This window comes from Eumetopias jubatus, unplaced genomic scaffold (assembly GCF_037043125.1).
Source record: "Eumetopias jubatus isolate StellerSeaLion01/CBP00866 unplaced genomic scaffold, mEumJub1_p1.0 scaffold_4, whole genome shotgun sequence".
NCBI lineage: Eukaryota > Metazoa > Chordata > Mammalia > Carnivora > Otariidae > Eumetopias > Eumetopias jubatus.
Genome location: NW_028274810.1, coordinates 101,588,001 through 101,608,955, shown reverse-complemented (window position 1 = coordinate 101,608,955; position 20,955 = coordinate 101,588,001). Strand labels below are relative to the sequence as shown.

Genomic DNA, 20,955 nt, shown 5'->3' with positions numbered 1-20,955 from the left:
TTCTCAGCAACGCTGTGTGTTTGCGTTGTCACAGCGTCTGAGCTCTTGCTGAGTTTTTTCAAATCCATTACCTCACTGAGCCCTCATGGCAGCGCAGGGTCCTCAACAAATGTGCATATTTCTAACACTAATTGTAAGGCCTGACTCACAGAATTCGGTGTCAGAAGTATTCTTTCCAATTCCGTAGAGCACACCTGCGTGTCCGGAGCAGGGATTGGAAGGTTTGAATCCAACCCCAGAGTCCCATCCCCAGGGGTAATTGCCTACACCACTGAAACACGGGCCAGGGCTCCCAGTTACCCCGCACTGGAATTCCACGGAAGCTCTTCCTGGCATCATAAATATAAAATAGTTCTGTGGTGCCAGTGTTGTGTGTTGGAGACCCAGTGTTAGCTTCGTGTCAACGGCGCGAGATGCCACAGTGTTACCACAGCTACTTAATGCCAGCATGGTCCCTGAGGTGACACATCCGTTCTTCGAGTTTGAGACCTCTTTCCCTATGGATTTGTCCTTGAGATCTTAAATCCAGAAAGTGAAAGCTTTTTCTTTTTTTTTTTAAGATTTTGTTTATTTACGAGAGAGAGTGCGCACCCGCCCTTGCACAGGAGCGGGAGGGGGGGAGGGGCAGAGGGAGAAGCAGGCTCCCCGCTGAGCCGGGAGCCCCAGGGACATGGAGCTCGATCCCGGGATCCAGAGATCATGACCTGAGCTGAAGGCAGATGCTTAACTGACTGAGCCACCCAGGTGCCCCACTGATTTTTTTTAAGTAATAACATACGTTGTCATATTTAAGGTTGAGAGGACATGGAGGTCAGATAATGTTTAAGCAATTTGTAGTTGAGCTATTTTAAATAAATTTTACTTTTCTGTTCACTTACAGCTTTACTTTTAAATTTTCAGAGAATTCAAGGATAAATTGATGGAAAGAAAAGTTACAAATTTTCAGGACACGTTTATAAGTAAAATGACCACTCATGATATTTGCAAAACATTGAGGATTTATTTTCCCAATAATAATGGACAGAGTCTAGTTTGCTTAGGTTTTTTTTCCATACTATTTTCAAACCAGGCATTTTTGTTTTTAACTTTCTAAGATGGCTGTTTTTGAGTTGACTAGTAGATGTTCATTTCACTTCAGACACAGTATTTCCAGAAGCATTCAGAGGGAGACCCACGCTTCTTATCTTGTTTCCTATTTCTGGCCAAAAGATGACTCAGGAAAATGTTAAGATCTTGTCCAGAGAAAGCCTGAAACCAAACCCACAAACAAAAAAACATAGGTTATCAATGAATTAAGACCCCTACAAGAAAGAGGAACCGTAGTTAAGACTTAGGACCCCTGAAAAGTGCCTGCTCAGTCGTGTGGGGTGTAATTGCAGTAGGAGCCCAGAGTGTGGTGGCTCTGGAAGGGCTCCCTGCACCCCGCCAGGGGTCCACTCTGTCAGTCCTCTGATTGCCCTGAAGTTCCCCAAGCCCTCACTGACCCATCTCAATTTAAATAATCGATCAGTAACATGTTCTGTCCATTTATTATCTCCTGTGTGAAACAGATCTTGTATTTCCCCTGAAATGAACTTCTCTTGAAGTGTGGACCCTTAGTTTTGTTTCTACTGCAGAACTGCATGAGCAAATCCTATGAATCACCTTTGTGATTTTAGAGTCTTTAACTGTAATCCTTCTACTCAAAATAAATACCTGTGAATGATGACTTCTACTTTGTCACAGGCAGACACCACACCCTTCTGGTGGTAAGTCGAGAGACTTACACCTGTGTTTTCTTCTCGGAGGTTTATGGATTCAGATCTTATATTCATGTCATTCATCCATGTAAAATTTTTGTGTGTGCTGTAAGAAAGTGATCCAGTTACATTCTTCTGCATTTACTGTCCAGTTTTCCAGTACCGTTCACTGAAGAGACAGTCCTTTCCCCATTGTATATTTTCTACTCCTGTGTCGTAAGTTAAGGCCATATATGTGTGGGTTGGTTTCTCAGGTTTCTTTTTCTTCTTCTTCTTCTCCTCCTCCTTCTTCATTTTTTTGTTTTACAGTTTATTTTTTGGGAAAGTGTTTTTCCTGTTGGAATATATGCAGTGTGGACTTTATTGGTGGTTTTGCCCAGTTGGGACCTCAGGTGGTGTCTGCCATCTCTGGGATAGAGTGTGTCCAGTATATTTTTATAAGGATGTTAGTGGGTACTACACCAAAAAAGATGTCTCTGGCCAGAATGTTTGGGAAGTCCTTGATTAATGTTAAATAAGTTTATGTCGGGATTTCCTGAAGGTTTCGATGTGCTGATGTACACACAGAATCAGCGGGGTGGGAGAGGCTAGAACAATAGGCACGGTAGATTGGCTGGTGGGACTGGTGTACCCAGAAACCCTTCAGGAAGCACTTAGAGTTTGGGGGTGTTGGTGATGGTCAAATGCAGACTCTTCTTTCAGCGTCTGAGGCCCCCCAGAAATTACATGCCATTTCTAACCATCTAATGTTATCTGTCATTCACCAGTTCCCTATCCCAGTCTTTCCTCTGCACCCAGAGTAGCACCTGTGCCCTGCACTCTACCGCCCACGTTCCACCTCTGTGTTTGAGCACAGCATTCTTCCACTTAGATGGTACACCCAGCAACTTCCACACTTGAATGCCTATGCGAGTCACCTGGGGTTCCTGCTAGGATGCTGATTTTAATTCAGTAGGAGATTCTGCATTTCTCATGAGCTTCCAAGTGACATCAGGGCTGCTGGCCCCTGGGCCACGTGTGGGGATGATGAAAGAGCTAGCAGAGGGGTAACAGACTGGAGAGCAGGGACCTTACCTGTTGTTCATTCCCTTAAACTTGTTAAAATAATTTTTACCCAAAACAGGCACTGGACAAGTTCTTGTGGTCACATATGAATCAGAATTTAGAAAAATGAATGTTTTGAAATAACACTGATTGGCCAGTTACTTGAGAGTATGATTTCTACCCAGGACACTACCCAGTTCAAGCATTTTGGATCTTCTAAAGTCGAGGTATAAAATGCTTCGCCTAACTGTCGTAAGTAGAGTCACTTACCTTTCTCAGACTTCCTCTAGGGCTAGCAATGTCAGTACTGAGACCTGGAAAACAATATTTGGAAACCATCCATCACCAGATCTGTGATTTCCAGTTTATGCTTGTTTTTCTTGGAATATTATTAAGTCATGTCTAATTTCTGATCTTCCTGTTTGGTTTGGTTTTGTTTTTAAGATTTTATTTATTTGACAGACCACAAGTAGGCAGAGAGGCAGGGAGAGGGAGAAGCAGGCTCCCCGCGGAGCAAGGAGCCCCACGCGGGTCTCGATCCTAGGACCCTGGGATCATGACGTGAGCCGAAGGCAGACGCTTAACTGACTGAGCTACCCAGGCGCCCCTCTGATCTTCCTGTTTTCACTCTGCAGAGATATTTACTTGAAAGCAACTAGGCAGATACCCTTGTTCTTTCTTGCTGATAGGAGTTCACAAAGGGCACTACATTCTCCCGAAAAAGTTAGCAGTTCAGTAGTTTATTGGAAACATTTTAAATGAAAGAACTTCCTTCTATTAAAACAATGTCTATTAAAAGGCTCCATTTGGGGGCGCCTGGGAGGCTCAACCAGTTAAGTGTCAGACTCTTGATTTTGGCTTAGGTCATGATCTCGGAGTTGGGCTCTGCGCTCAGCGTGGAGCCTGCTGGAGATCCTCCCCCTCCCTCTGCCCTGCCCCCACCCCCTTCTCAGAAAAAAAAGAAAAAGGCTCCATTTCATTTCCAGAATGTCCTGAGCATTTTCATCTGTGTGTAGAGTACAGTCAGAGAAAACAGTAAAAGCTGACAGTTTATTGGTGGCTGTGTGTGACTGTGGCAAGCAGTTTACTTGCATTTTCTCGTTGCTTTCCCAACAGCCCTGTGAGGTGGGTATTTGTACAAATCCTGTCTACCGATGAAGAAACTGAAGTACCAGATGCTTAAGTAGTTTGCTTAAGATTTTAGCAAGAGGGAAAGCAGGATTTCAAATTGCACTTATTGGAAACTAGGATATTACCCTCCTTCCCCTCCAAATAAATCTGTGCAGAAAAAAAAAAAAAAAATATATATATATATATATATATATATATTTATATGCTGAGGTACCAAGGAGAGCATGATGCTTGCAAGGAGTTGGTGAGAAATAGAAAACACAAGATTGCAGAGGAGTCTTTACACCAGCAGGGGAGAGTGTTGGGCAATTTATTAGCCTATTTTATCGGTCATCTTTCTATTCCAAAACAGGTTTTTACCCCATCTAGTGAAAGAGAATAGAGAGTAATTCGGTAGCAATAAAATCAGACCACCTACACATGCAAGAATTATTTTACCTGCTTCCCTAAGACCATCACCCCTCTCTGCGCCTGACATCTCCAGCAGCATTTGCAGGAGGGACACTCTTTCCAGTTCATCCAAGGCTGATCTTGCATCTCCATCAGGTGCTACACAGAGTAATAATAAAGGTTAGTAACGCTGTTCATCCTTCAATGGCTTCTGTTCCCTCATGTCTTGGGGGGGGGGGCCTCTGGGGCAGGGAGAGAATACTAGAGATGCCTCCAATGGCAATGTTTGTGACTTGTCAGTGGTATATTAACAGAGAGATGGGGATGCTATGGTCCGATTTGCAAGCCGGCAGGACAGAAAATCAAGAGCAGTGGGTCTAATTCTGACTCTCTACACCCTTGTGTGACCTTGTCAAGCCTCTCAACTGCCTGTTACCTTTTACTTGTAGATATGTGAGTGATAAAATTGGAGAGGAAAAATGGAGGGTGGTTTTCTGGGAGTCACGACTGTTTATGTTCTTCTGATAAACCAAATAAATGGCAGCGCTCCTTATCTTTCTGGCCTTCCACGATTTGAATACAATCATTAGAAAGAGTCAGCCTTGAAAATACTCCTTGAAGACTTTGATAGTAACATTTTTAATGTGAGATTTGGTCAGCTTAATGGAAGATGTATGACAAGTGTGTGTAGGATGCGTACGGGAGGTGTGCGGGACGTGCATGGAAGACGGGAGGTATGCCAAGCGGAGTCTTGGCACCAGGACAGCTCTCTTGACCAGCTGCTGCCACGCGGAGATCAGAGGCTCTGGGAGTCCCAGAGTAGCAGCATGTTTACAGCTTTACAGATGCTGAGCTACAACCTCAACTGGAAGACGATGCCCTGAAACCACTACAAAGGCATCTGAGCACATTCACAATATTTCTGAAGAATGTTCGTGAAAAATCTGTAAAATCCAGCCCCATGTAAGTGTGTGTGTCAAAAGGCTCATTTATGTAGGAACAACTAAATTAGAAAAACTGAGACAAGAACCTGAAGGTAGGCTCTCACCTGTTTAGGGTTTGAGTAAGATGTTGCACTCATCTGAGTTTTAAGAAGATTATAATAATATGTACATTTTTGAAGAGGACAGTGATAGAGTCAGTCTTGATTTCATCTCGTGCTTGCTTTTCACTGTTCTTTTTAAATAGCAGAGATTCAATAAGGTTAATGCCTGTTTTGGGCCAGTAACATGACAGGAAGTCTGGGGCTGTAGCCACGGACGGGCACCCGTGAGTGGCCAGCAGGGCTTGGCCATCATCAAAAAGCTTCTTGGGAGAAACTTTAGAGGCTAGAAATGATAAAATCAATGGTATAGAAGAGTTTTTTCCTTAAAAAAAAAAAGTCCAAAAGTACCCCAATTTAAAGACAAGATAAAATCCAGTTAAAATGTTAAATGCATCAGTTGTTTTATTCCTTAAACTAAATTAAGAGGAAATAGCCAAGTAAGTATTGACTGATTTTTTTTTTTAATTCAACTTACACTTAAACTGAATGAAACATAAATCAAAAAGGATAAGATACTTGACCTGGAAACCGATGTCATCTCTAGCTCCAGATTGTCCCTTTTTTATTCTTTAATAAACATTTGTGTTTCATGTAACACATGTCAGATGATTACTTTTAACTTAAAATAACATAAAATAGTTTTCATCTACAACTGGAACAACCAAATTCTACATCCGACCTGTTCATTTAAAATAGAAATGAAAAGTAAATTATGCTTACAATGTTGTATAATTTTTTAAACTGAAAAAAAAAATTGACCAAAACAAGAGTTTGGGTTACAGGAATGACGTGAAATAAGCAAAGCTACCCTTTTTTTTCTCTTACATTTTAGGAAGAAAAAAAAAATCTAAAATGTGCTATAAGGGTCCTCTAGTATTCTATCCATAGCTAGGACTCAATTTAACAAGACTCCTGCAAACAAGAATTCCCCTTCTCATCTCTAACTTTGCATTTAAGACCCTTGAAGACTCTTCCAAGACTAACAGAAGGAGAACAAATTCATCTTACCTGAGAGCTGCAGGGTCTCTTCCCTGGAGTCAGAGACAGGCAGAGAGAGGAGAGGATGTAAGCATCCTATGAAAAGCAAACACCAGGAGATCAGCTTATACATGCTGGGCAAGAGACAGGAGTCTCCTTTCTTGGCTTCCGTTGCTCAGAACTTCCAACTTGCTCCTCATTCTGTGATCAGTGATTATATATATGATCCTATGACTCATATCACCCCCTCCAAAAAATTAAATTTATTGGCTATGGAGGCTAAAAGGCAATCACTTTGCATTGATGTAATTTTTCAAGGTAACAACTCATAGACAATAAATTTGCTGTCATTGCCTAGTGTACAAATTAAGTATTATATAAAGACAGAACAGTTAAATTTATAAATCTGGCCAAAGGAGTAACTGAGAGCAATAAATCATGAGTCAAAGAAAGGGTCACACATGAGTTGAAGTGGCCAAGGCAAAGACATGGATTTATGAGTCCAAGCAGGAGTGATGTAGGGCGTGACATGGAATGTGTTGGTTTCCCTTTTCTCAATCTTTCAAGAGTGATAGATGAATTGTCCTGTTGTACTGGGGACTGCCATGCCCGAAGAACAACAATGTGCAGATTAAAACTTAAAACCAGTTCTTTAGTGAAGCTAAGTTAAAATGCACAGCAAACCTTCAGGCTCAGAGCAAGTCTTAAATTCCAATACTGTTCATCAAGGAGGGATGGAACACAAGCCTGAAAACCTCGCTGATGAATATTTCCCAAGTCTGACTGCTGTTTTTCGCTCCCACTCTGCCGGCCTGGCCCCACCTGGACGGTCACATGGCCTCCCCGTAAGTGCCCACAGGTCTGCGCTCCGCCCCACCAGCGTCCAGACAGCACAGCAGTGCCTCTGACACACAAGTCGGATCATGTCAGGTCCTTGCTCAGAACCCTGTATGGACCTGAAAGAAAAGTTAAAACTGCGGAATTACAAGAAAAAAACATGAACCCCTTCATAACCTTGAGGTAGGCAGGCATTTCTTAGCTGGGACATCAACCACATAAGCAAGAAATGGATAAATTCAGCTGTGCCAGAATTAGAAACATCTGCTCTCTGAGAGATACTGGTAAGAAAATGAAAAGACCAGCCACTGCTATGAGAAAAGTCACAACACATATGCCTGATGAAAGATATATACACATATATACATATAAAGAACCAATACGCAGTAAGCCAACGACCCAATGAAAGGAATGATCACATATTCCACAGGAGAAGGTGTACAAGTCTCTAATAAGGACCTGAAGAAACACTCAACATTGTTCTCATCAGGGAAATGCAAATTAAAATCACAGTGAGGGGCTACCACACACCCAGCCCAGTACAGTGGCTGCAATCAGAAAGACCAAAGATCCCAAGTGCTGGCAAAGGTGCAGAGCACCCAGGGGGGATGCAAAACAGCACAACCTCCCTGGAAAACTGTTTGTAACTTTCTCATAAATATCCATTAAACTGTGCGAACCAGAAATCCCTCTGCTAGGTCTCCGCCTACTCAAGTGAAACGAATACATCGATCCAAGAATCACTTGTACACAAACATTCGTAGCAGCTTTATTCATAACAGTGGAAAACTGCAAACAACCCGAGGTCCATCCACAGATGAATGGGTAAATAAGCCGTGCTGAATCGTAGGATGGAATTCTACTTAACAGTACAAAGGAACTGCTGATAAACACAACGGGATGGATCTCAAAAATTTTGTGTGGAGTGAAATAAGCCAGACCGAGGAGAGTACCTGTGGCATGATTCCATTTAAATGACATTCTAGAACTTGCAGCGCACTTCAGCGGGAGGTGGAGGGTTGACTGTGCAGGGAGTAGGGAACTTTTGGGGGTAATGAAAATGTTCTATGTCTTGACCAAGGCAGTGGTTACATGATTATATATATATATATATCCATGGACCAAAACTCATCAAACTGTACACTTAACATGGGTGCATTTTATTCTACATAACTGATACCTGATAAGATTTTCTCTTAAATCCCCCTTGGCTCCGATTTCATATTTCACTTCTTCCAGTGCTGCTCTCCCCTTACAGCTAAACTTGACTGCTTCCTGCACACATTCCTGCCTCAGGACCTTTGCAATGGCTGCCACCTGAAATGTTTTTGCTCAGATGTGTGCCTGGCTCTCTTCCTCGCCTCCTTTGAGTGTTTGCTAGAATGTTACATCCTACATGAGGCCTTCCCTGACCCTGCTACTTAAAAATTGCAACAAACCTATCCACAGCATTACTCATACTCTTGCCTCTCTCAACTTATCCCCTTGCATTAAGCCTTCCAGCATGGTTACATATTTTAGGTCATTATTGTAAGTAGTAGGCCCTCAGTAAATATCTGTTGAATCAGCGAATGGGGCACTAACCATGTGTTGGACCATGTTTCGGGGAAAGAATGGTGAACGAAGTAAGTTTCTACTCTCATGAACTTTCTCACTGGAGGCAACAGACAACAAAATGAATATTTGCTATGATAATTTTTTATTGCTATGATGAGGAATAAAGCAGACTGAAGAGATGGTGCGGTGAGGCAGGTGGTCAGACAGGCAGTCAGGAGGCCTCTGGGAAGGGGGACACATGAGCAGAGACCCAGGTAGAGTCAGGCAGCCATACATTTGAAGGATCTCCCAGAGGAAATTGAGGAATGGCCTGGAAACAGGTGGAGCACTAACAGAAGAGACCCTGCACTGGTGGGGGAGGATGGGCATGCTGCTGATGAGCAGGAATGGTCCCGCACAGACACCTGGATGGGCAGCAAGGGGTTGTCAGTGCCTGGACGGGGACAGGGACAAAGAGCAATTTCACATGCTTACAGGTCTTGTGGGACAAAAGCTGGTCATCTTCAGATTTATCTATGCATTCAGCAGACATCTCAGCACCTATAACACGCGGGCACTGCCAGGTGGGGGACACAGCCGTGGACCAAGACGATAGAAAGAGGCTCTCAACCTGTCGGGTTCGTGCCAACAGAAACCACTGTTGCCTGCCTCCCTCCCTCTGGCTCCACACTTCCTTGCCTTGATATCTCTCTGCTCATTTTAGCTCATTCTTTTTTCTCTTTGCAGAACTGGCTTTCTTTTCTTTTCCACATGTATTTGACCAGACATACACCCCACTGCCCCAAATTTGCCTTTCTTCAGTTTAAGAAGATCAGCTCCAACACGTTATCTTTAAATCCAATTTGCAAATTCCTAGGAGAGTGGATTCAACTGGCCCAGCCCAGCAGCACTTTTGCTGAATGTCCCCATGGAGGGCGCCTGGGACAGCTATTGCACAAGAGAGGTCCGTGGCCCCAACAGGCATCCCAAACAGAATACAATATGGCAAGAGCAAAAAGATACACTTGGTAAGCCTGCTTTCAGAAATGTCCCCCAGGGAAACAATACAACAGAAGCAAAACGTGACCTGAAGGCATCATCTGCAGCCTTATCTGTGGAGGCCAAGATATTAAACCAAAGGTTGCAGACAACTGCATACAGGACTCAGAAGTGATCTGAGTGAAGCCGGCTTGGTGAATGCAATAGGGATGGTGGGGAGTGTGGCAAAGTGGAGACTTGATGCTATCTCTGAAGGCGGACTCCCACTGCTAGTTGCCAAATCTCGATATTAGAAATCTGAATTTTAAGGGCTATCCCTTTCTCTTGGCAACTAATTCAAATTAAAAAACAAGAATGACAGGGGCACCTGGGTGGCTCAGCTAAGCGTCTGATTCTTGATTTCAGCTCAGGTCATGATCTCAGGGTCGTGAGATGGAGCCCTGCATCGGGCTCTGTGATCAGCGGGGAGTCAGCTTGGGATTCTCTCTATCCCTTTGCCCCTCCCCTTGCTTGTGCACTCTAAATTAATTAATTAATTTTTTAAAAAAAGAATGACAAAGTACTGTAAGCCCACTTTGTCCAATAGTACACACCAACAAGATGTAACTCATCCTTCAGGTACCTGGTTCTGCCCTAAATGCCCAAAATAAGTGTATAAGTTAGAAGATCATGGAGCTTAGCAACACTCAAATAATAGGTAAAAGATTATAGAAACTTGGAAAACAGGGGTGCCTGGGTGGCTCAGTCGATTGAGTGCCCGACTCTTGGTTTCAGCTCAGGTAGTGATATCAGGGTTGTGGGATCGAGCCCTACGTAGGGCTTCATGCTCAGCATTGAGTCTGCTTGAGATTTTCTGCCCCTCCCTGCTGCATATTCTCTCTCTCTCTCTCTCATAAATAAATTTAAAAAAAAACTTGGAAAACAGAATAACATTAAAGAATTGGGATACGAGGAGATTGAAACTATGTAAGAAAAAGGACTGTGGACAAGAACTAGCATGTAATCTTGCAAAAGTGAAAATAGTTGTGCTAGGGTAAAGGGTTGTTTGTTTAAAGTGCTATTCTATTGTATATATTGATTAGCTATATATCACGTATATCTATTACACGTGTCTGTGTAAAGCATTCAGGAAGCAAAGTCCTGCAGTGGGGTCGGGAAGCAGGCAGGCTGAGGTTTGGGGGTTGTTGGTGCCCTTTGAGGACGTTTCTGAGAGAGGCGGGATGAACTTTAGATCCCTCTTCTCTATGGAAGAGGCTTTCTGCCAAGCTTTGTCATCCTCTAGTGACTCAGGGGTACTTCTGACAGTTATTAGTGATGATTTTACAGGATGGCCTAATTAAGTTACTACTAAAGGCTTAAGCTCAAAAAAAAATTAGCTTCTTTCCTTCAGCAGACCATCAATGACAATGTCACCTTGTCCCAGAAATGTACTGACACATCATTTGGTCCTAATGGTCCTTGCGTTAAGCAACGCAGCTTTGTGTTTACGGCAGAACAGGTATGAAGGATGAAGACCTTTCGTAAGAGGTGGGGTCACTTTCATTAGTTGCAAATTACCTTTTTTTTCAAAGATTTTATTTACTTGAGAGAGAGAGAATAAGAGATCACGAGCAGTGGGGGAGGGGCAGAGGGAGAGGGAGAAGCAGACTCCCCACTGAGCAGGGACCCCAATGTGGAGCTCCACTCAGGGCTCGATCCCAGGACTCTGAGATCATGACTTGAGCCACAGACATGTTTAATGGGCTGAGTCACCCAGGCGCCCCACAAATTACCTTTTTAAACCAGAGGGGTATTTTTTGTGTCTTGAGGAAGCAAACCATTAATATGACATATTTGGGGTGACTTGTGCACATGGATCACCAGTGTCCACTGGATAAACATAAAAGTCACAAATCTCTTTCCGGTCTGTTTTGAAACTGATCGGAGTTCACCATCTCTGCTACCATCTCTACCCTTGTGTCCTGTGGGCGTGACTTTTGCGTATAGTTCTCAGTTGTGAGGGCTCCCTAAGGAGTTGATAGGAGTGACTTTGCCTAGTGTTTCAAGCTTGTTCGGTGCTTTCTTAGTGAGCACTAGCTGTCAGAATTCAGGACAATCTATCAGGAACATGTTTGTGCTCTTCAAACACTACAGCACTTACACCATTTTTGAGGCAGACCTGGGTCCCTAAAACCAGCACGGTTCACATTCAGATGACGTTCCAGAGGTCATAGGGGTCCACTCTTATTTCTCTTAGTGTAAAATCATGGGTTACAGGCTCTCAGATGTAGAGTGAGTGCATATTCATGAAAAATTTAACAATCTATATTCATTATAGGCTTAGTTTATATTAATTTATATCTCGGATAACCACTGAGTGTAAATGGCTACTGAGTGCCTCCCGTGTCAGTTGCACTACAGCAGTAACCCTTGGGAATCACAGGCACCCCCCCCCCCACCAGGAGAATCAGGGGCTTTGTGGGAGAGGTGAATGAGGACCGAGTGAGAAAACAGCCTGAACCAAAGCCCAGAGGATGTGCTCAGTGTGTTTTTTTTAAATTTTTTATTGTTATGTTAATCACCATACATTACATCATTAGTTTTTGATGTAGTGTTCCATGATTCATTGTTTGGGCATAACACCCAGTGCTCCATGCAGAATGTGCCCTCTTTAATACCCATCACCAGGCTAACCCATACCCCCAACCCCCTCCCCTCTAGAACCCTCAGTTTGTTTTTCAGAGTCCTTTGTCTCTCATGGTTCGTCTCCCCCTCCGACTTACTCCCCTTCATTCTTCCCCTCCTGCTATCTTCTCCTTCTTTTTTTTTTTCTTAACATATATTGCATTATTTGTTTCAGAAGTACAGATCTGTGATTCAACAGTCTTGCACAATTCACAGCACTCAGCATAGCACATACCCTCCCCAATGTCTGTCACCCAGCCACCCCATCCCTCCCACCCCCTACCACTCCAGCAACACTCAGTTTGTTTTCTGAGATTAAGAATTCCTCATATCAGTGAGGTCATATGATACATGTCTTTCTCTGATTGACTTATTTCACTCACCATAACACCCTCCAGTTCCATCCACATCGTTGCAAATGGCAAGATCTCATTCCTTTTGATGGCTGCATAATATTCCATTGTGTATATATACCACTTCTTCTTTAACCATTCATCTGTCGATGGACATCTTGGCTCTTTCCACAGTTTGGCTATGGTGGACATTGCTGCTATAAACATCGGGGTGCACATACCACTTTGGGTCCTTACATTTGTATCTTTGGGGTAAATACCCAGTAGTGCAATTGCTGGATCGTAGGGTAGCTCTATTTTCAACTGTTTGAGGAGCCTCCATACTGTTTTCCAGAGGGGTTGCACCAGCTTGCAATCCCACCAACAGTGTAGGAGGGTTCCCCTTTCTCCACATCCCCGCCAACATCTGTCATTTCCTGACTTGTTAATTTTAGCCATTCTGACTGGTGTGAGGTGGTATCTCATGGAGGTTTTGATTTGGATTTCCCTGATGCTGAGCGATGTGGAGCACTTTTTCATGTGTCTGTTGGCCATTTGGATGTCTTCTTTGGAAAAATGTCTGTTCATGTCATCTGCCCATTTCTTGATTGGATTATTTGTTCTTTGGGTGTTGAGTTTGATAAGTTCTTTATAGATTTTGGATACTAGTCCTTTATCTGATATGTCATTTGCAAATATTTTCTCCCATTCTGTCGGTTGTCTTTTGGTTTTGTGGACTGTTTCTTTTGCTGTGCAAAAGCTTTTTATCTTAATGAAATCCCAATAGTTCATTTTTGTCCTAGCTTCCCTTGCCTTTGGCGATGTTTCTAGGAAGAAGTTGCTGCGGCTGAGATCGAAGAGGTTGCTACCTGTGTTCTCCTTTAGGATTTTGATGGACTCCTGTCTCACGTTTAGGTCTTTCAACCATTTGGAGTCTATTTTTCTGTGTGGTGTAAGGAAATGGTCCAGTTTCATTCTTCGGCATGTGGCTGTCCAATTTTCCCAACACCATTTGTTGAAGAGACTATCTTTTTTCCATTGGACATTCTTTCCTGCTTTGTCAAAGATGAGTTGGCCATAGAGTTGAGGGTCCATTTCTGGGCTCTCTCTTCTGTTCCATTGATCGATGTGTCTGTTTTTGTGCCAGTACCATACTGTCTTGATGATGACAGCTTTGTAATAGAGCCGGAAGTCCGGAACTGTGATGCCGCCAGCTTTGCTTTTCTTTTTCAATATTCCTCTGGCTATTCGGGGTCTCTTCTGGTTCCATACAGATTTTAGGATTATTTGTTCCATTTCTTTGAAAAAAGGGGATGGTATTTTGATGGGGATTGCATTGAATGTGTAGATTGCTCTAGGTAGCATTGACATCTTCACAATGTTTGTTCTTCCGATCCATGAGCATGGAACGTTTTTCCATTTCTTTGTGTCTTCTTCAATGTCTTTCATGAGTATTTTATAGTTTTCTGAGTACAGATCCTTTGCCTCTTTGGTTAAATTTATTCCTAGGTATCTGATGGTTTTGGGTGCAATTGTAAATGGGATCGACTCCTTGATTTGTCTCTCTTCTGTCTTGTTGTCGGTGTATAGGAATGCCACTGATTTCTGTGCATTGATTTTCTATCCTGCTACTTTACTGAATTCCTGTATGGGTTCTAGCAGTTTTGGGGTGGAGTCTTTTGGGTTATCCACATACAGTATCATATCATCTGCAAAGAGTGAGAGTTTGACTTCCTCTTTTCCCGATTTGGAGGCCTTGGATTTCTTTTCGTTGTCTGATTGCTGTGGCTAGGACTTCTAATACTATGTTGAATAGCAGTGGTGAGAGTGGACATCCCTGCCGCGTTCCTGACCTTAGGGTGAAAGCTCTCAGCTTTTCCCCATTGAGAATGATATTCGCTGTAGGTTTTTCATAGATGGCTTTTATGATATTGAGGTATGTACCCTCTATCCCTATACTCTGAACAGAGTTTTGATCAAGAAAGGATGCTGTACTTTGTCAAATGCTTTTTCTGCATCTACTGAGAGGATCATATGATTCTTGTTCTTTCTTTTGTTAATGTATTGTATCACGATTGATTTGCGGATGTTGAACCAACCTTGCAGCCCAGGGATAAATCCCACTTGGTCATGGTGAATAATCCTTTTAATGTACTGTTGGATCCTATTAGCTAGTATTTTGGTGAGAATTTTTGCATCCATGTTCATCAAGGATATTGGTCTGTGATTCTCCTTTTTGATGGGGTCTTTGTCTGGTTTTGGGATCAAGGTAATGGTGGCCTCACAAAATGAGTTTGGAAGTTTTCCTTCCATTTCTATTTTTTGGAACAGTTTCAGGAGAATAGGTATTAATTCTTCTTTAAATGTTTGGTAGAATTCCCCTGGGAAGCCATCTGGCCCTGGGCTTTTGTTTTTTGGGAGATTTTTGATGACTGCTTCAATTTCCTTAGTGGCTATAGGTCTGTTCAGGTTTTCTATTTCTTCCTGGTTCAATTTTGGTAGTTGATACATCTCTAGGAATGCACCCCTTTCTTCCAGGTTATCTAATTTGCTGGCATAGAGTTGCTCATAATATGTTCTTATAATTGTTTGTATTTCTTTGGTGTTGGTTGTGATCTCTCCTCTTTCATTCATGATTTTGTTGATTTGGGTCATTTCTCTTTTCTTTTTGATAAGTCTGGCCAGGGGTTTATCAATCTTGTTAATTCTTTCAAAGAACCAGCTCCTAGTTTCATTGATCTGTTCTACTGTTCTTTTGGTTTCTATTTCGATGATTTCTGCTCTGATCTTTATGATTTCTCTTCTCCTGCTGGGTTTAGGCTTTATTTGCTGTTCTTTCTCCAGCTCCTTTAGGTGTAGGGTTAGGTTGTGTATTTCAGACCTTTCTTGTTTCTTGAGAAAGGCTCGTATTGCTATATACTTTCCTCTTAGGACTGCCTTTGCTGTATCCCAAAGATTTTGAATAGTTGTGTTTTCATTTTCATTGGTTTCCATGAATTTTTTTTAATTCTTCTTTAATTTCCTGGTTGACCCGTTCATTCTTTAGTAGGATGCTCTTTAGCCTCCATGTATTTGAGTTCTCTCCGACTTTCCTCTTGTGATTGAGTTCTAGTTTCAAAGAATTGTGGTCTGAAAATATGCAGGGAATAATCCCAATCTTTTGGTACTGGTTGAGACCTGATTTGTGACCTACAATGTGATCTATTCTGGAGAATGTTCCATGGGCACTAGAGAAGAATGTGTATTCCATTGCTTTGGGATGGAATGTTCTGAATATGTCTGTGAAGTCCATTTGGTCCAGTGTTTCATTTAAAGTCTTTATTTCCTTGTTGATCTTTTGCTTAGATGATCTGTCCATTTCAGTCAGGGGGGTGTTAAAGTCCCCCACTATTATTGTATTGTTGTCTGTGTTTCTTTGCTTTTGTTATTAATTGCCTTATATAATTGGCTGCTCCCATGTTAGGGGCATAGATATTTACAATTGTTAGATCTTCTTGTTGGATAGACCCTTTAAGTAGGATATAGTGTCCTTCCTCATCTCTTATTACAGTCTTTGTTTTAAAATCTAATTTGTCTGATATAAGGATTGCCACCCCAGCTTTCTTTTGGTGTCCATTAGCATGGTAAATGGTTTTCCACCCCCTCACTCTCAACGTGGGGGTGTCTTTGGGTCTAAAATGAGTCTCTTGCAGACAGCATATCGATGGGTCTTGTTTTTTAATCCAGTCTGGTAGCCAGTGTCTTTTGATTGGGGCATTTAGCCCATTTACATTCAGGGTAACTATTGAAAGGTATGAATTAAGTGCCATTGTATTGCCTGTAAGGTGACTGTTACTGTATATTGTCTCTGTTCCTTTCTGATCTATGCTGCTTTTAGGCTCTCTCTTTGCTTAGAGGACCCCTTTCAATATTTCTTGGAGGGCTGGTTTCGTGTTTGCAAATTCCTTTAGTTTTTGTTTGTCCTGGAAGCTTTTTATCTCTCCTTCTATTTTCAATGACAGCCTAGCTGGATATAGTATTCTTGGCTGCATATTTTTCTCATTTAGTGCTCTGAAGATATCATGCCAGTCCTTTCTGGCCTGCCAGGTCTCTGTGGATAGATCTGTTGCCAATCTAATGTTTCTACCATTGTAGGTTACATATCTCTTCTCCCGAGCTGCTTTCAGGATTTTCTCTTTGTCTCTGAGACTCGTAAGTTTTGCTATTAGATGTCAGGGTGTTGACCTATTTTTATTGATTTTGAGAGGGGTTCTCTGTGCCTCCTGGATTTTGATGCTTGTTTCCTTCCACACATTAGGGAAGTTCTCTGCTATAATTTGCTCCAATATACTTTCTGCCCCTCTCTTTCTTCTTCTTCTGGGATCCCAATTATTCTAATGTTGTTTTGTCTTATCGTATCGCTTATCTCTCGAATTCTGCCCTCGTGGTCCTGTAGTTGTTTATCTCTTTTTCTCAGCCTCTTTATTTTCCATCATTTGGTCTTCTATATCGCTGATTCTCTCTTCTGCCTCATTTATTCTAGCAGTTAGTGCCCCCATTTTTAGATTGCACCTCATTAATAGCCTTTTTTATTTTGACTTGGTTAGATTTTAGTTCTTTTATTTCTCCAGAGAGGGTTTTTCTAATAACTTCCACGCTTTTTTCAAGCCCAGCTAGTATCTTTAAAGTCATGATTCTGAACTCTAGGTCCGACATCGTACTAATGTCCGTATTGAGTAGGTCCCTGGCAGACGGTACTACCTCTTGTTCTTTTTGCTGAGGTGATTTCTTTCGTCTTGTCATTTTGTCCAGAGGAGAATAGATGAATGAGAGAACAAAATGCTAACAGGTTAACAACGTCCTCAGCAAATATACCCTATACAAATCAGAAAAGACCTGAAACTAAGGGAAAAGAAAGGGAAAGAAAGAAAAAAGAAAGAGGAAAAAAAGAAAAAAGAAAAAGATAAAAACAAACAAAAACAGAACAAAACAAAACAAAAAAAAAAAACAGAATATGATCAGATATGATGAGGCTAGTGCATAGATCAGTGCCCCACACTAGATTTTGGGCGTATTTTAGTCTGTTAGAAGAAAGTGCCTCCTAAAATTTTAAAGGAAGAAAGACATATATGTACAAAATAAGGGTTGATACAGTGAAGGGATGGAAGATGACTGTAAAGATGAAAATTATAAAAGATTTTATAAAAGGAATTGATAAGATAAGAGGTTGTTTGAAAAGAAAGAAGATTTAAAAGAAAAAGAAAAAAAAAGGGAGAGAATGTGATCAGGCAGGAAACTAGAACAAAGCCATACACTAGTGATTTAGGGTATATTTTGATCTGTTAGAAGAAACTGTATCTCAAAATTTTAAAGAGAGAACAACTTATATATATATGCCAAAAATAAGGGTAACTATTATGAAGGGATAAAATATGATTCTAAAAATGAAAAATAAAAAATGTTTTTTTAAAAAGGGATTGATAAGATGTTGGTTGAAAAAGGGAAAAAGAAAAATTCAATAAAAAAATTAACTTTGAAAAACTAATGAATCATGGTAAAAAAGCCATGATTTCTATGTGTAGTATTCCCCTAGCGCTGGAGTTCTCCCATTCTCCGGTAAACTTGGTCTTGGCTTGCTGGCTGTTCGTGCTGATCTTCTGGGGGAGGGGCCTGTTGCCGTGGTTCCCAAATGTCTTTGCCGGAGACGGAATTGCCCCGCCCTTGTCCGACGGGCTAAGCAATCTGCTCAGGTTTGCTCTCAGGAGCTTTTGTTCCCTGCAAGCTCTCGGTACAGCTTTGGAGGACCAGGGTGAAAATGGTGGCCTCCCACTCTCTGCCCAGAGGAGCTGAGAACTCAGGGCCCCGCTCCTCAGTGCGCCCCCAGAGAAAAGCAATCACTCCCGGGTCCCCGGTCTCCGGCCGCACTCCGTGCTCACCCGGCCTGTGACCGAGCGTTTCTATGTCTGGCACCCGACCCCGTGTGGAGTCTCCAAACCCAGCAGATCCCTGAGGTGAGCTCCCGCGCCGCTCCTCCCGGGGGAGGAAGGGGAGTCTCCCCGGATCTGCCGCTTGTTGGGTCCCTGCTGGAGGAGCAGTGGCCCGACTGGGCCGCGGATCACAGTTTATGGCAACCCCGAGCTGAGAGCCTGCGCCTTGGCTCCGTCTCTGCAGCCGGCTTCCCCGCTCTGATACCTGGGAGCTCTGCCACACTCAGTCACCCCCGGTCTTTCTGTGACCCCAAGGGTCCTGAGACCACACTGTCCCGGGAGGATTCCACCCCCACTTAGCCACTGGAGCGACGTCCCTCAGCGGAGCCGACTTCTAAAAGTTCCGATTTTGTGCTCCGCGGCTCTAGCACTTGCCAGAAGCGGCCAATGGAGGCCCCCTCCCCCACTGGCTATCCTTCCGAATATCGCCTCGGATTCACTTCTCCGTCCTACCTTCCAGTAAGTGGTCGCTTCTCTGTTCAGAGAGTTGTTGCTACTCTCTTCTTCGGTCTCCTGTTGAGTTCATAGGTGTTCAGAATGGTTTGATCCCTATTCAGCTGAATTCCTGAGACCAGACAAAATCCAGGTCTCTTACTCCTCCACCATCTTGCTCCACCTCCCGTGCTCAGTGTGTTTGCAAAAAGCTGGACCCAGCTTGCTAAGACCAGAGAGGTAGGTAGGACTAGATTGCATCACCAAGGTAAGGAATTTGGATTTTTGTCCTTTAATAGCAAAGAGGAGAGACAAGGAAGGGTTTTAAACAAGGGAGTTGTATCATTCACATCCCAAGTATCAGGTGGTGGGGGGGTGTCATGAAAAACTAAGTAGGCTCTGGAGGGTGATGGGATGCAGGAGCTGTTTTCGGTAGGAGATCAGTATAGAGGGAAAAGAGGGGAGTACCATGTGGCTATCTGAGGAAAAAAAAAATCATTCCAGGCAGAGCGAATAGCAATTGCCAAGGCCCTGGTGTAGGATCGGGTTATGCCTACTTTGAGCAACACCCAGGAGCTCAGTGTGGCTCCAGCAGAGTGGATCAAGGGGGAGAACAGTACAGGCTGCAGACAGAAAGATGGTAGAGTAACAGATTTCAGTTCTTGATGGCTATTTTAAGGACTTTCAGTTTTAAAGTGAGTAGGATAGGAAGCCCATTTGGAGCAAAGATATGGCAGAATGTGAATTATGTTTTAAAAGGCTCACTCTGGGCGCCTGGGTGGCTCAGTTGGTTAAGCGACTGCCTTCGGCTCAGGACATGATCCTGGAGTCCCGGGATCGAGTCCCACATCGGGCTGCCTGCTCAGCAGGGAGTCTGCTTCTCCCTCTGACCCTCTTCCCTCTCGTGCTCTCTATCTCTCATTCTCTCTCTCTCTCAAATAAATAAATAAAATCTTTAAAAATAAATAAATAAATAAAAGGCTCACTCTGGCCCCTGTGTGGGGAGGTCAGCAGAGACTGCCCTCTGGAGGCTGGAACTGGGGGTGGTGAGAATGGCCAGATTCTACAGCTATTTTGAAGGACGAACCACTAGGATTTGCTGGCGAATTGGGTGCGAGGGAAAGACAGGCATCGGAGATGACCCCAGTGGTCTTGGCCTGAGAACCTGGAAGGGCGGCGTCACCTGTAACAAAATGTGGACAGCCGTGGGTAGAGCATGTGCGCAGGGGATTTCAAGAGTGTTTTGGACATGTTGGTTTGGGGTGCTTTTTAGACACGCCCCCACCCAGGCAGAGGTCAAGAAGGAACTGGAGGCACGCAGGGTCCAGGAGGAAGACCTGGGCTGTAAATAAAACCTGGAGTCAGCAGGTGGTGTGTAAAGGCATGGGGCCGCACGAGTCACCAAGGACATGAGGGTGGACAGGAGAGCAGAGCAGAGCAGGTGAGGGCCCAGGAGACCGACCAAGTCTTTGGCAAGAGCAACTTTGATGGCATCAAGGGTCAAGAGGCTGATTAGAAAGGGCTCAAGAAATGATGGAGGAAAACCTAGTAGGTTGGGCACTTCCTCTATCAGTCGAATAATAATGATGATGTCAATACAGGTGTCCCAGGCTCTGCGAGTTGTGGGCAGCACGTGCCCAAGTCTCCAGGGGGGTGGGACAGAGGTACAGCAACATCCCTCCTTTTCAAATGACGGAGGGAGGCTGCACAAGGTCCAGAAGCCTGCCAAGTTCCTGCAGTTTGTGAGCACTGGGCCTGCTATAGGGCCCCACGTCTCGTTGGGCTGTCACCACCATACCTGATGTCCTCCACAGGACCTGACACTGTTGGAAGGGGGGAGCTCGGTGAATGACCCCTTTCAG

The 20,955-nt window shown here is 43.4% G+C and overlaps 1 protein-coding gene across 2 annotated transcripts; it reads right to left on the bottom strand.

Moving 5' to 3' along the window:
- Positions 1 to 1,134: 1,134 nt before the first annotated feature.
- Positions 1,135 to 6,460, bottom strand: UTS2 (urotensin 2). 2 transcript variants are annotated; one of them, XM_088023055.1, is made up of 4 exons: positions 6,358 to 6,460; positions 4,353 to 4,463; positions 3,054 to 3,097; positions 1,135 to 1,248 (listed from the first exon to the last, which is right to left on the bottom strand). In XM_088023055.1, exons 1-4 carry the CDS (start codon positions 6,458 to 6,460, stop codon positions 1,135 to 1,137), a joined length of 372 nt encoding a protein of 123 aa, XP_087879181.1. The 2 variants fall into 2 exon arrangements, with proteins under 2 accessions (XP_087879181.1, XP_027963987.1); XM_028108186.2 differs by having other exon boundaries at positions 1,135 to 1,255; positions 3,055 to 3,097.
- Between the last annotated feature and the right edge of the window lie 14,495 nt (positions 6,461 to 20,955).